Source organism: Aulonocara sp. 'chitande type north' Nkhata Bay, linkage group LG20 (genome assembly GCF_057382095.1).
Source record: "Aulonocara sp. 'chitande type north' Nkhata Bay isolate Kocher_YH1m ecotype deep benthic linkage group LG20, A_spYH_male_GT1.1, whole genome shotgun sequence".
In the NCBI taxonomy this organism is placed as follows: Eukaryota; Metazoa; Chordata; class Actinopteri; order Cichliformes; family Cichlidae; genus Aulonocara; species Aulonocara sp. 'chitande type north' Nkhata Bay.
This window is the reverse complement of record NC_141363.1, coordinates 31,335,754-31,350,357: the sequence shown is the minus strand read 5'-3', so window position 1 is coordinate 31,350,357 and position 14,604 is coordinate 31,335,754. Positions and strand designations below refer to the sequence as shown.

At 38.6% G+C, this 14,604-nt stretch overlaps 2 protein-coding genes across 5 annotated transcripts; both read left to right on the top strand.

Annotated features, from left to right (window-relative positions):
• Positions 1-1,615: 1,615 nt before the first annotated feature.
• rh50 (Rh50-like protein) lies at positions 1,616-3,836 on the top strand. Its single transcript, XM_086276174.1, has one exon. The coding sequence runs from the start codon at positions 1,859-1,861 to the stop codon at positions 3,287-3,289; it is 1,431 nt and encodes a 476-aa protein (XP_086132300.1). The 5' UTR covers positions 1,616-1,858; the 3' UTR covers positions 3,290-3,836.
• Positions 3,837-4,228: 392 nt separating this feature from the next.
• On the top strand, positions 4,229-12,090 carry rbm39b (RNA binding motif protein 39b). Of its 4 annotated transcripts, none has more exons than XM_086277156.1 (16): positions 4,229-4,357; positions 5,026-5,083; positions 5,374-5,425; positions 6,645-6,694; positions 6,798-6,989; positions 7,185-7,238; positions 7,870-7,987; positions 8,074-8,226; positions 8,563-8,700; positions 8,789-8,854; positions 8,935-9,139; positions 10,069-10,155; positions 10,246-10,342; positions 11,014-11,119; positions 11,228-11,306; positions 11,462-12,090. In XM_086277156.1, the coding sequence occupies exons 1-16, from the start codon at positions 4,267-4,269 to the stop codon at positions 11,560-11,562; spliced, it is 1,647 nt and encodes a 548-aa protein (XP_086133282.1). In that variant the 5' UTR covers positions 4,229-4,266; the 3' UTR covers positions 11,563-12,090. The 4 variants fall into 4 exon arrangements, with proteins under 4 accessions (XP_086133282.1, XP_086133286.1, XP_086133283.1 ...); XM_086277157.1 differs by having other exon boundaries at positions 4,278-4,497; XM_086277160.1 differs by lacking the exon at positions 5,374-5,425 and having other exon boundaries at positions 4,266-4,357.
• The last annotated feature ends 2,514 nt before the right edge of the window (positions 12,091-14,604 follow it).

The following is a 14,604-nucleotide window of genomic DNA, read 5'->3' as shown; positions in this document are numbered from 1 at the left end:
CAATACATTGTAGCCAGTCTGAGGTTAAGCCTAAACTTCAATAGCTGCATTTTCTCCATGATAACTTTTTCATTTATCTTTGATTTAGCTAGTGGTTGTTTTCACTGTGTTATAGCAGTGCTTTTTGGCTCAACGAAAACTTGGAAGTGAACAGGATCCAGACAGTCCGCCCTTTTATCGGCCTTTAAGATGAAAATCAGCTTGTGATTTGATTATTGGTTGTTGTTGTTGTTGACTGTGTCAAGATGCAGTGCTAAAAATCTAAGGGTGCATATTTCCATTTCCACCATGGATAAAATTGCACTCTATTCCTGCTGACTAAGACTGAACATCAGATATTTTGGAGTAAATATCTAACTATCCAAATTTCAAGGGATGATTAATGCTTAACTTTCCTGACACCTATAATGTTTAACTCCCTAAATAACTTAGCATTTAATAATTAAATTTCTGAGAATCTTTGAAACTTAACTTGATTCTCTCTGTCCTCTCTCTGTGCAAAAGCAGCAGTATATTCATTGAAGATATTTTGAGGTGAAACTTAAACTTGATTAGTTTCTCTCCATTATATGGTGGCTGTGTGCATCTTAGTCTAGTGTACACAAGATTTAAAAAAAAGAAAGGTTTCAGCTTCAGGGGCTCTGTAGTACAGCCCTCAATGTTTCCAAAACTGAAAAGCGTGAGTGCAAAACTATATAATAACTAGCAAAAACAACAAAAACGGAAATTATTTTTGAGACATATTACGGTTGCAGGGCATTGTGGGTGACTACAGTATGCAGGAATTTAGAGTTACATTTTTAGAAGTTTCATGGATAGAGAGAGTGTGTAGCTGTGTGTGTGTGTGTTTGACACCTGTGTTTGTGTGTAGAGCATGTTGAAGTGTGACACAGCGACATGACGGGACATTTGTAATACACATCTGTGATTTTAGTTGTAGGGATAACAACTGTCATGTGTCTCAGTACAGGTTTTATAGATTTATAGGTTTAAGACACTTCGTTTTATCTACCATGTGCACAATCATATCGTGGTTTAAAGAAAAAATTTTGTATGTAAAAACAAAATCAAATGTTGGCACAAGATTAAAGTAATTTTAATAAAACAGTTGAAATATTTGTCATCTTTTCTAGTGCATCTCCTTTTGGCCAGAGTTCTTATAATTTGGGATTTTCTACATAGTTTTTAATCCAATTGCATTTTGACTTTTTTGTTTTTAATTCAGTTCAGTTTCGGTTCATTTTCAGTTTAGTTTTCATTGTTTGAAAATGTTTATTTTCGGTCTTTTTAATTAATAATGAGGAGGGCACATATCAAAGGCAAGATTTAATGTATATCTATAAATTTATGTGGATGCACTCAGACTCCTGGAACAAAAAATTGCAGAACATGAGTCACATCTGGAACGTTTTGGCCGTGCACCAGCTGTTGTCCATCAGCTGGATCATGCAAGCAGAATTATCCTTTAATCCTGGAGGGCATGAAAATTTAATTACTTAAAAGAATATTTAATTTACAGAGTGTGACTAGAAGTTAAACATTCTGTGTGTTACACCCGTAACACCGAGACTCACTTTTTTTCAGAAATGGGACTTTCAAATAGATTTTTTTTTTCATCTGTTACAGGGTACATGAAAGCTGTGGGAAAACAGAGGGTTTTCAACACACAGAAGAAAAGAGAATGCTGACTTTGCATGTCTTAATAACATGAGCAAAGTCCACATAGTGGCATTTCCCGGGGAGGAGAATATTGATGTGTTTCAGTGGGTTTACCAGTGCCTTTGACCTTCCTTATCTAAACAGAGTTAAACCAGGGTGGAAAACAAATGACTGTCACTCGCTCTAAAGAGCTGTCAGCATGAAGAAACAATCGACCGGTCTTCGAGTGCGGTTACCTGTGTTTGTGTTCATCGCAGAGGTGATTATTGTTGCCTTGTATTCAGCATTTGTTACATATGATGAAGAGGCTGATGCCAAATTTCAGACTAATCAGACCAACCCTATGCACAATGCAGTGTACAGGAACTACCCTTTCTTTATAGACATACACTTCATGATATTCGTGGGTTTCGGGTGCCTGCTGGCATTTTTCCGATTCTATGGTTTTGGGGGGATGGTTTTCAACTTCCTCACAGCTACTTTTGCCATCCAGTGGGCCATTCTGGTGCAGGGCTACTTCCAGTTTAGCCATGATGGTAAGATCCACCTCGGAGTGATCAATCTCATAAATGCAGAGTTTGCCTGTGCTGTGGTGCTGATATCGTATGGGGCAGTGCTGGGGAAGACCAGTCCTTTGCAGATACTGGTAATGGCTCTGCTGGAGGTTCCTGTGTTTGCCGTCACAGAATGGGTTGTGCTTAAGTATCTGAAGATCAATGATGCAGGAGGCTCCATTCTCATCCATCTCTTTGCCTGCTATTTTGGCTTGGGTGTCACTTTTGTGCTGTACAGGCCTAGTCTAAATGAAGGCCACGCAAAGGAGAACACAAGTTACCATTCTGACATCCTGTGTCTAATGGGGACCTTGTTCCTCTGGGTGTTCTGGCCCTCCTTTAACTCAGCTTTAGTCCTGAAAGGAGACGATCAGCACAGGGCTATCCTCCACACTTTCATTGGACTAAGTGCCTCTACACTTACAGCCTTTGCACTCTCTGCTATGCTGAATAAAAATGGCAAGCTTACCATGGCTGATATTCAGAACGTGACCCTGGCTGGAGGTGTGACAGTCGGGGCATCTGTGGATATGATGATATCACCTGTAGCTGCATACGCTCTGGGTGTAATAGGGTGTATTGCATGCATGTTGGGCTACAAGTATTTGAGCCCCATCTTGGCACGACGTTTGAGGATCCAAGATCAGTGTGGCATTCACAACTTGCATGGACTAACCGGACTTATATCCTGCACTGCAGGGATATGTGCCATACTGACAGCTAGTGAGGAGGTTTACGGCCCTAGTTTCTATGAGATCTTTGCCCACAGAGCACCAGTGGAAGGGGACCCCAAGCTACAAGAGCTACGGATGGTGATTCCCGGTTTAAAGGCAGGTTTGGGGAGGACTGCCCAAAAACAGGCTCTCTTCCAGGTTGCAGCTATATTCTCCACCATAGGACTGTCAGCGCTGGGAGGCATACTCACAGGCTTTCTCTTGAGGCTGCCATATTTTGCATCTCCGTCTGACGATTTCTGTTTTGATGACAAGCCATTTTTTGAAGTTCCTCCTGACTATGATTCACCAGTCAGACTTAAACACAGCAACACAAATAGTGTAGAAGACTCTACTGTGTGATGCTCAGCAGCCAAGGACTGTCAGTGCATTTAACTGGCATGATACAGGAAATATATATAAATGAGGCTATGTTATTGTTTGAGAGTAAAGAAAATTATTGCAATGATGGAAATATGTGTTATAGTAATTTTTTATTCTTTTTTTATATTAATTTCATTGTAAATGATATTTCACTAGTGATCACAGTGATGATACGGTCCAGCACAGCCTTATATTGATGGTCATTATGTTATTCGTTTCCATGTATGTAAACATTTGAGAAACTGTGTGTTAAAGAGCAAATTAGACATTGTTGTTTTTTCTACAAACCTTTGTAACCTTTGTAATATTACTAATTAATGGTCTACGGGGGAACAAGATAAACAGCTTAGAGCAGCAGTGTCTATATTTATTAACAGAAACTCACCTGGGGGCCAACATTTCTTCTTGCCTTTTTGAAACATAAATATTGTGCTTTTTTCAATAACAGAAGAGTTCTCATTACTGTGATCATGTGTGTTTAAGCCTTGACAAAATAAATCTACTTTTCATTCACATATGGAGAGAAAATAAGAAGATCAAGCTGTCTGGAATAACTAAAACTTCAGTGAAGCTGCTTAATTTCAGTATCTCAGGCTAAATTTAAAAGAGACTCACTATTCTGTGTATTGTCTGAGCGTATAAAACTTTATACATTCATTGGCTGCACTGCATGGTGCTGCCACTATTAGGTACAAATTAAAATAACACTTTATTAATTCTGTTTGTGATGACAGGCCATAAAGAATACATTTTAACAAAGGAGCGAGAGGCTGTATAAGAGCTGACCAAGGGCCGTGATTGGTCACCGGGATGGACTTTTGACATGTTCAGTTTAGAGAACTGAACATAAGCAACAGAATTGGTAGAAAATATTATATATACAGTACTATTCAAACAGGGCCTCTCGGTTCCAGTAGGTGGCAGCAACGCAGCACCAAACGTTACCGCTGCAGTAAATGCCCATAGCAGAGGAAGAACACGAAGAAGAAGGAAGGAGATCGGCGAGGTACCAGGCCACGACCTGCAACGGGGACTTCCTTAAACGAGGTTATATAACTTCCGAAATTGTGACTTCATCTTGGCTTTGTGTAATCTACAAAGAGAAAGGCGTCGAAGAGGATTCTCTACACCAGAACGTTTTCCGCGATATTTTCACTTTGGCACAACATTTCCTTCAGTTTCACACGGTAACGTCAATGTTTGCTAATGAAGCTCGCTCGCTACCGCGGAAGCGCGGTTAGCTTTTTAGCCGTATTCGAACCTAAGCGTTTCTTTTTAGTTTCCACCATAAATATTATCTGGAATCGTGTAAAATACGTCAAAATGGTGGTTGGTTGATTATAGGTTTGCATATCTACAAGCCTGCTATTATTCATATTATCAAAATGGTCAGCATAGATTCAGTGCGGGCCTTTGAAAGCACGGCCGTGGTGGCTAGTTAGCATTAGCTACGTTTCGGGTAGACGCGTGCGCAACGTTGAGATTTTAGAAAGCTTTGTTGTTCTTCGGGTACAATTAAATATGTTTTTCTTATGTTGTCCGTATCAATCGATCATGTAACGGATTGTATGTTGAGCATGTGATACTAATAAGAAAATCTAGGACTCATCGTTACCACGCTGTGTGTATTTGTAGCGTTTACTCTGGGTATTACAGTTTCTCGTGCGCAAACGGATCACTGAAATGTTTTTCTTCCTTTTTCTTTCTTATTGCAGGATCAATATGGCTGATGACTTTGACGTTGAGGCCATGCTGGAGGCTCCATACAGAAAGGTGGGTTTAAAAGTCGGAGAAGTGAGGCCTGTGTTGCTGTTCGGCCTTTTTATTTTTAGACCTTTTATATTTGCTACTGTGACAAAGTTAACTTGAATGTTGTGTGGTGTGAATGAGTATTTAAGACGCAATACAGAATTATAAATAAATCCACATCTATCTCTCTTTATAGACTTCCCTAATGATATCTCACCTCTACTCCCATGAATTCATCTTTGATTCCACTGTGAACTGTGAAAAAAAGGAAGGTAGTTATTGCGCATATACTGATGTACTGTGGTTCACTTTAGGACTAAAAGAGATTCAACCCAGAACATCCAATCCCTATTCGGTTGCTACAAGGTGAATGCCAATGGTTGATAAGCCCATCTTTACTTGTCCAGCAAAGGAGGCAGTATTCAGATTTACAATCTGTATGTTGTCGCTGTTTATGAATGTGCAGGGTTTTTTCAATAAGAGCCTTTTTAAATGGAAAACTGTTTTGTATTGTTAAAAATCTCCTCCGTGTGTGTGTGTGTGATTTCAACATTATTTTTCTGTTATATAGCATTAACAAGTCTAGTCTTTAGCAAGAATCAGTATATAAAGTTGTGCTAAAGTATAATTTCCTCAGGCAGTTGTATTTGTATGTAGTTGTGTCTGTGTCAATCTGTGAGTGGCGTAATTCCTGAAGTTATAATGCAGCAAAATTCTTGAAAATCCAGCGATTGCATTTTTGTCATAGTTCTACAGCAGAATTATCGGTGACAAGTTATTTTTCTCTCGCTGGTAAATATGAATACTGCCTCTTTGCCTTAGCCAACTGTAATGTGAATCAGCATCTTGATTTTTGCATGCTACAGAACACCACAGATATTGATATATTTCTAGAATAACTGTAAAATAGCTACATCTGCCTTTTATTGTATAAGATGATTTACTTTCAGTAGTTAATAATTCCTTAAGTCAAAAGGTTGTAAGTATTACTGTAAACTGAAGATGATGGTAGTGTAACACGTGGATGAATTAATCTTTATTTATTTATTTGCTTGGGCGTCAATATTACTAAGAAGTGTGAATCCCTGTTTGCTTCAGGGCAAGATGTGTGACAGAGGTGGCATCGAGCTCTTACAGTCCAAGAACGAAAATGGGTGAAGATCTCTGGACTGACACCAACCACACAGGATCTCTTTTAGTGGCCATGGGCCATGCGTGGTCACATGTTTAGGCACAAATAGTGGCATTGGTACGACCTATTAGAAGGGTATTGGTGGAGATGACCTGACTATTGTCAGCTTCCTGAACTGAGCTAATATGTTGGAAACTCTCCCTTATCTTTGCTTTGTTGCATTAACTATTGAGCAGCTTAGTAAAAGGGGGGGGGGGGAACAAAGGATGGAGTGGGATGGGAAGCTATTGGGGTGGTGGAAGGACACTGTCCAGACATGACTGTAGGAAGTTTGTATTTTTATTAATTGAATATATTCTGCATTTTCTCTTGTCCCACCCCATCCCCTTTACCTTGACGACATGAAATGTTTCATCTACGTCCTCATGATGTTCTTCTATCGACCTTGCTTAGGATGAGAACAAGTCCTCTCATGCAAATGGACACGATGACCAGAGCAAGAAGTAAGTTTTGGTTATCCATCATGTTACCTAAATAGTGCTTAATCAGACAAAGTTCTGCTTTAAAGTGTGTGTACAACAACAGAACTGTTGTAACACTTTACAGGAAAAGGAGGAGTCGGAGCCGAAGCCCGGGCTCCAAAAAGAAGAGGAGCAGAAGCAAAAGCAAAGACAGAAAGAAGACTAAGAAGAGGAGCAAGAGCCGGGAAAGAAAAAGAAGCCGCAGCAGAGAGCGCCATCGCAGCCGCTCCCGAAGCAAAGATCGAGCTGGGCGGTACAGAGCACGCAGGAGTCCGATGTATGTGACCTTTTACGCTTGCTAGTCAGAAAAATATTACATTAACTTTATTGGGTACTGAAATTGTATGATTTTAGGTCTTTTAATGTTGTTGTACTTAATTTATTTTTGTAATTTTAAGTTGGTTGCTTGTTTATGTGAAAAGAACATGATCCCCCCCCCCCAAATGTAAAATAATTCTTATTTGTTTTTTAGTCGCAAACGTTCCAGAAGTCGGAGCCCCTTCAAAAAAGAAAAGAGCCCCATTAGGTAAGATAAAACAGTCACGTGAGTGGTTTTATGTATGCACACATGTCCTGATTTTTCGTAGGCCTTGACTCACCAAACATTTGAAAATTCAAAATACTGTTACACTCAGCTAGAAAGACATGCATAGCATACAAGCAAAGGAGCAGGTAGCACAGTGCTGCAAATGCATCTTCCTTAACGACAGGCTTTGAATAGTCAAAGACGGACTGTTAAAAACACCAAAAAGAACACTCTTATGAGGTCCTTCAGTGACTTACATTGGTATAAGTATTGTCTGTCGGCTCTTCAGTTGCCTACCTTGACAGGCCTAGCAAGCAAAGCTGCCATACCGCTCAAGTTAAACCTTACCTGTCCCTGAGTGTTTGAGTTAAAAGTCCTCCCAGTTCAGCATCAGTTTCCCACATCAGCAGCAGCAGCAGCAATATTAGTGGCCAGAAGTGGTCATCTTTACAGTCTGTCATCTCGAGGGGTACCAGAACAAAAAAAACATGTGTTCTCCAAATCTTCAAGTTATGGTTTTAGTTTTAGGTTTCTATACTATCACAGCTTTAAAGTTTTGAAATATTTTTAAGCATTTGTTATTGGTTTGTGATTAACATGCACATTTGGTTTTTGTCCTTTTCCTCCTAAGGGCACCAATTGACAATCTAACACCAGAGGAGAGAGATGCCCGCACTGTTTTCTGTATGCAGCTTGCTGCAAGAATCAGAGCTCGGGACCTGGAGGATTTCTTCTCAGCCGTTGGAAAAGTCAGTTGACTTTCAGTTTGTGTAAATTCCAAATGAATGCCATCCAGGAATTTGGCTCTGAAAATGTGACTGTTCTCTCGCTATAGGTTAGAGATGTGAGAATAATCTCTGACAGAAACTCCAGGAGATCGAAGGGGATTGCATACATAGAGTTTGTGGAGTCCTCCTCTGTACCTCTGGCAATTGGATTGACTGGCCAGAGGCTTTTAGGAGTGCCCATCATCGTCCAGGCATCTCAGGTTAGTGTCGTTTCTTTTTGTGGACTTGAATATAGAACAAGTCGATTAGTTCTACTCACTTTGACCAGACATATTAATAGTCAGCTGCCGTGTTGCGAACTCCATACCAAGAACTTTGAGGGGGAAAAAGAAGAAAAAAAACCCCATTTCTATCGATTAAAAAAAAAAAACAGACCAGAAAGTGGAAAATAACTTAAAATATTAACAGAACTTAAGTAATTCAGATTGCATTAAAGCAAATGCTGATTCTGCACTAAGGTCCATTATCATTTTGACATTACTTAATGTAATTACACTAAAATTCTTCAATCATGTCATCTCTATTTCTAATTACAGGCAGAGAAAAATAGAGCAGCAGCTGCTGCCAATAATCTGCAGAAGGGCAGTTCAGGTCCGATGCGCCTGTATGTGGGCTCACTGCACTTCAACATTACTGAAGAAATGCTTCGAGGGATTTTTGAGCCCTTTGGAAAGGTCAGGAGAACTCTGCAAATATTAATTTGTTTTAATCTATTTAAGTGAATGTAGTATAATCATCTGTACGTGTGTTTCTTCTTCATAGATTGAAGGAATCCAGCTTATGATGGACAGCGAGACTGGCCGATCCAAAGGATATGGCTTCATATCGGTAAACAAAGCCTTTTGTATGTCTTTGGTAGCTTTTTGTTTGCTGCTGGGTTCACTTTGTAACCTTTTAACTTTCTGAAGTTTGCAGATGCGGAATGTGCAAAAAAGGCATTGGAGCAGCTGAACGGCTTTGAGCTAGCCGGACGGCCAATGAAGGTGGGGCATGTTACAGAGCGCTCAGACTCTTCAACAGCCAGCTCGTTCCTGGATAATGACGAACTAGAGAGGACTGGTATTGACCTAGGGACTACGGGGCGTCTACAGCTGATGGCTCGACTAGCAGAAGGTTTGTAATGGCACTTGGCAGGCATATCCATACCTGGAAAAATTTCTGGTCGTAATAAAAGAGGAAGGAACCGCTTATTAGCAAAGTAATGAGTCAGACCACAGGCATACATGTAATATGTAACAGTGTCAGGGTCATTTATTATACTGGAATAAGCCAGAATGAGTGGTTAAGTATTTTTACTTTACACTGACCTAAATTTGGTTTTTCAAACACAATTTTTATAAATGTAAATCTCCAAAATAACATTAATCCTACTTACTGTATTAGCATATGGACAGAAAGCAGGGGGCACTAGTAGACCATTTTAGGCGGGCGCTTTAGCCTCCTCATCTTCTTTGCCTTTTTTCTCTACTACCCCAATGTTAAAGTACTGTATAACTACAATTATTTAAACATTATTAAATATATTTTAATGTCCTGCCATGATTCCACATTGTTTGCTTTCCAGAAACGTTAGCACTGAGAAGTCCGATTTATTTATTTTAACACGTGAATTATGGTGTGCCATAACTCGCACCATAACTGGAACCAATTTTCACTGCAACGTTCTATGTAACCTGACATGCACCTCCAAGAAATGTAACTACCTGTTAGGTCTGCCCATACCACGATGATTTGAATGGCATGGTGCAGGGATAAAAGGAGTTTCCAGTTACAATATCAGTTAGGATGTAGATTTCCTACAGATGTGTAACTCAAGCTTTAAGCCTGGAAAGAAGGACACAACTTGAGTCACCACATGGCTGTGAAACCTGTTTTTGTTTGTTTTTCCCCCACCAACTACATGTCTTTGGTAGAGGGAAATGACCATGTGAATGAAAGTGATTGTTTCTCTGTCCTCATCAGGCCACACTACATGTCATGCTTCTGCTGCCTTTAAGTGTCTAAAATTAACCCTATGCAAAACAATTTCTTTCTCTCAACAGGGACTGGTCTGAAGATCCCACCTGCTGCTCAGCAGGCTCTACAGATGACTGGCTCCATACCCTTTGGGGGCATTGGCGCTCCAGCAGGTGAGCCTAGATGATGGAAGATATTTAGTATTTGATATGTTTTCTTGCCACAGGTTTAGTGACAACTTTTTTTTTTTTTCTTTCTTCCAGCTGTTCCAACCCCAGCTCCAAGCCAAGCTTTGAACCTCCCATCTCAGCCACTGGCCACACACTGCCTTCAGCTGTCCAACCTGTTCAACCCACAAGCGTAAGGACATCCTTCAAATAAGTTCACTTTAAGTTTGTCTTAAGCCTTTGCATCCCTGGACTGAGAGCAAAGCATATTGTCAGATGGCTTGTTCAAGTTTTCACTATCAAAGAAGAATCTGACTGTTTTAAATGAGGCATTTAATGTAATTCATTTGTGTTGGAACCAATTTAGTAGAGGTCTGAGTTTTTAACATCAGTGTCCAGTGATTCTTAAGTCATCAATCCTTTAATTCATATTTTTTCTCTACTCTAAACACTTTCGTGTATTCAAAATACCTCTCTCTTATCCGTAGATCGATTTCTGTTCAAAAGTTTGAGACAGAAAATATACACAAGGCAAGTGCTGAACCGAAAACAAGCCAACAACGAAATAATAAACTGGTCACATGCTTGAGCTCTGCAGTGTGCGAGCTTGACAAGTCTGTGTGGTCTCAGTTCCTCCTGTCAGTGAAGAAATCTCTTTTGAAATGACTTAACAGAAAAGTAATGGGGAAAAATCCAACTGTGCGTTATTTTTCAGGCTAATTCTGAATTTTGTTTCAATCTGAAAACAAAAGATGTGCATTCAGCTGGTTTTAAATTTGTGAAACTCATTTAGTTAAAAATCAAGCTTTTTGAGTCAAGCGGAACATTTTACTGGATTTCTAATATTGCTGATTATTTTTGCAGGGAAAATGATCCCAGCTGGGCAGCTGAAATCCAAGATGATGTGATTGAGGAATGCAACAAACACGGTGGAATCGTTCACATTTATGTCGACAAGAACTCTCCTCAAGTAAGTCGAAGATTAAAACGAGATAGTTTTAACATCACTGAGCTTGTTTTGCAACATTTTTTTTGAAATGCACAAGCAGTAAAGTTGATATCTCTCCTGCTCACATAGGGTAATGTGTATGTGAAGTGTCCCTCGATACCAGCAGCCATGGCAACTGTAAATGCACTTCATGGACGCTGGTTTGCAGGTATGCAGCACTGCTGAAGATGGCAGCTATTAACTAGTTTTTAAGCTGCAAATATCTTAGTTCTAATTCAAGTAAAATTTATTTTCTTTTTTTCTTTTTAAATATTCTCGATCAAACTGTAGGTTCTAATGTTTACATTTGTCTTTCTTTCACAGGTAAAATGATAACAGCTGCCTATGTTCCTTTACCAACCTACCACAACCTTTTCCCTGATTCAGTAACAGCAAAGCAGCTTCTAATGCCGTCACGCCGATAGTCAGAGACAAGCTTCTGAAGTCTGTAAATACATTTGTTTGCATTCATGAAAATGTCATTGAAACATTTGCATTGAAATTAGTTGGCTGTGTGTAATAAAAGTGGCCTCAAGTTCACGTTCACCATTTTGGGGGAAATTTTTTTTCTTTTTCTTTTTGTTTAGTTGCTTTTCAAATTTTTTGTGGGCTTGTGTTGTAAACTACCACTGAGAAGTAATCTGCAGATATCTATTGGTCTACATGTTTTTAAATATTACTGTCATATCTGCTTGTTTAAATTCAGAACTTTTAGATTTCAAATAAAAGTGCAGAGTTAGAAAAAAAAAGTGTTGGGATGATGGGCCTTAAATGCCAAAAGTACATCGACAATAATCCTTTGTAACTTTATACAGCCATAATTTCATTTTTGTATGAAGGCTCCCAATAAACTTGGCAAATTTGATGGTTCATTTTCTTTTTGTTACCATTTTGGGGAGTTTTCAATGCCAGGTTAATGCCTCTGTGATTAAAGTCCTAATTACAGTATTGGACCAATGTTTTTACTCATTCCCTGCTATATACATGTCCCAAAAACCCACACATGGATGAGGGATACGTCTTTAGACAAGGCACTCTACCACCTAAACAAAATTAAACATACCTAGGGAATTCCCTCTTGGATGGGCAATCAGAAAACTGGTCATGTGAATTTGGGTTAATTTAGCAAGTTGATAACCAGTGTGATATTAGCACTATCAAATCTAAATGGAGTGTTTCACAGGTCATATGATGAATCTTCCACAGAAAATGATCCATATGACTGCCACCTACTCTGAGAGACATTATCAGATAATGGTAAAATGATGACTGAAAATCTATAAAGAACAGAAAAATGCGACACTGTTGCAAATAAGACAAATTGTCCCGTCTTCCTTCACCCCCTCCAATGACAGGTAGCTGCCCTGGGGTTTCTTCCTGTTAAGAGGGAGGTTTTTTTTCTTCCCACTGTGGCCAAGTTCCTTCTCATAGGGGGTTGTTTGATTGTTCGGGTTTTCTCCACATAAGTGCAGGGTATTTTTTCAATTATAAAGTGCCTTGAGGTGATTAGTGTCATGAATTGGCACTAAATAAATAAAACTGAATTGCAGAAACTTATTGATCCAGTGATTCATCACACAGCAGTTTCAAGTTTGAGCTCTCTAACTTTAAACTGGATCTATTTAAACATGAAATCTTACTGTCCCACAACCTAATAAAGTAGACGACCTTCAGATCAATTCTCTGAAGATTAAAGTAAAATTGATTTAACAGCTAACCTACAATTCCAATAATGTAAAGAGAATCAACCATAGAAAATTTTTATACATTTTCAAAATTAACAAATGAATACACGCGCATTCCCGTGACAGTTCCTGTATAGTTTGAGCTTCATTCAGTGGTTTTAGTTAGGCACATATAATAATCTGTGAAAATGCGGAAACAGCTGATTTTAAACCGAACCTCTGAACACAACCTACTCCCGACAGTTCCAGTTTTTTTTTTTTTTTTACACCGGAGAGTCTGTGCTGTTCAGGTGTTCAAGAGTAAAGGTTAGTCTATGTACAAATTTGTCAGCAACTACACAGTACTACTGGTGTCAAGCCAGCCTCCAATTCGAGACTTGCAGTCAAGCCAGCCTCCAGTTGATTTTACGTTCCCTGTGTTTTCAAAGTATTACGGGAATGGATGTGGAAACCAGATTTCAAAATAAAAGCCAACTTCGAGTGAATTAACAGATATGTTAAGAACATAATAACATATAATTTAGGCTTTTTTTTTTTTTTTTAGAAACTCTAATGTTACATCTACATGACACAGCCTTGTACCCTAATTGTGCCCTGTCAAGGCCATCTTATTTTGGATTTCAAAGTAAAAGCCCTGTGAATCTTCATTTTTGAACTACTCTTTCAATGAATTCATAATGCTCTTAAAAGCAAAAGTCGTATTTCCAAATACTATTTGAACTTTGTATCAACACTTTCCAACCGCAGTCTTTTTCACAGTAATACCATATCAAATAAATTCTTTCTGATTTTGCTTTTCATAGTAATGGCCCTTTGAAATTGCCGATATTTGACTTAATCTCCTAACGATTCAAAATGCTCTTAAATAGAATTTTGCTGTTTCCACAGGGTAATTCCACTTTAGATCAACAGTATACAACCTCACAGTGATACCATATCAATATCAAGTCATTCTGATTTTGCTTTCAAAAATTAAAGCCTTTTCAAATTGTCCATAATTGACCTACCTTTCAGTGATTTCAAAATGCTCTAAAATGGAAAATTCCTGTTTCCACAGGGTAATTCCACTTTAGATCAACAGTATACAACCCCACAGTGATACCATATCAATATCAAGTCATTCTGATTTTGTTTTCAAAAATAAAAGCCCTTTCAAATTGTCCACAATTGACCTAACTTTCAGTGATTTCAAAATGCTGTAAAATGGAAAATTCCTGTTTCCACAGGATAATTCCACCTTAGATCAACAGTATACAACCCCACAGTGACACCATATCAATATCAAGTCATTCTGATTATGCCTTCCAAAATAAAAGACTTTTCAAATTGTCCATAATTGACCTAACTTTCAGTGATTTCAAAATGCTCTTAAATAGAATTTTGCTGTTTCCACAGGGTAATTCCACTTTAGATCAACAGTATACAACCTCACAGTGATACCATATCAATATCAAGTCATTCTGATTTTGCTTTCAAAAATTAAAGCCTTTTCAAATTGTCCATAATTGACCTACCTTTCAGTGATTTCAAAATGCTCTAAAATGGAAAATTCCTGTTTCCACAGGGTAATTCCACTTTAGATCAACAGTATACAACCCCACAGTGATACCATATCAATATCAAGTCATTCTGATTTTGTTTTCAAAAATAAAAGCCCTTTCAAATTGTCCACAATTGACCTAACTTTCAGTGATTTCAAAATGCTCTAAAATGAAAAATTCTTGTTTCCACAGGGTAATTCCACTTTAGATCAACAGTATACAACCTCGCAGTGATACCATA

Excerpts from the sequence above, each read along its gene's own strand:
- rh50 (XM_086276174.1), top strand. The coding sequence starts at position 1,859 with ATGAAGAAACAATCGACCGGTCTTCGAGTGCGGTTACCTGTGTTTGTG.
- rbm39b (XM_086277156.1), top strand. The coding sequence starts at position 4,267 with ATGCCCATAGCAGAGGAAGAACACGAAGAAGAAGGAAGGAGATCGGCG. Across the intron at positions 4,358-5,025 it reads CGGGGACTTCCTTAAACGAG|GATCAATATGGCTGATGACT; the intron begins GTTATATAACTT and ends TTCTTATTGCAG. Across the intron at positions 7,988-8,073 it reads TCTTCTCAGCCGTTGGAAAA|GTTAGAGATGTGAGAATAAT; the intron begins GTCAGTTGACTT and ends CTCTCGCTATAG.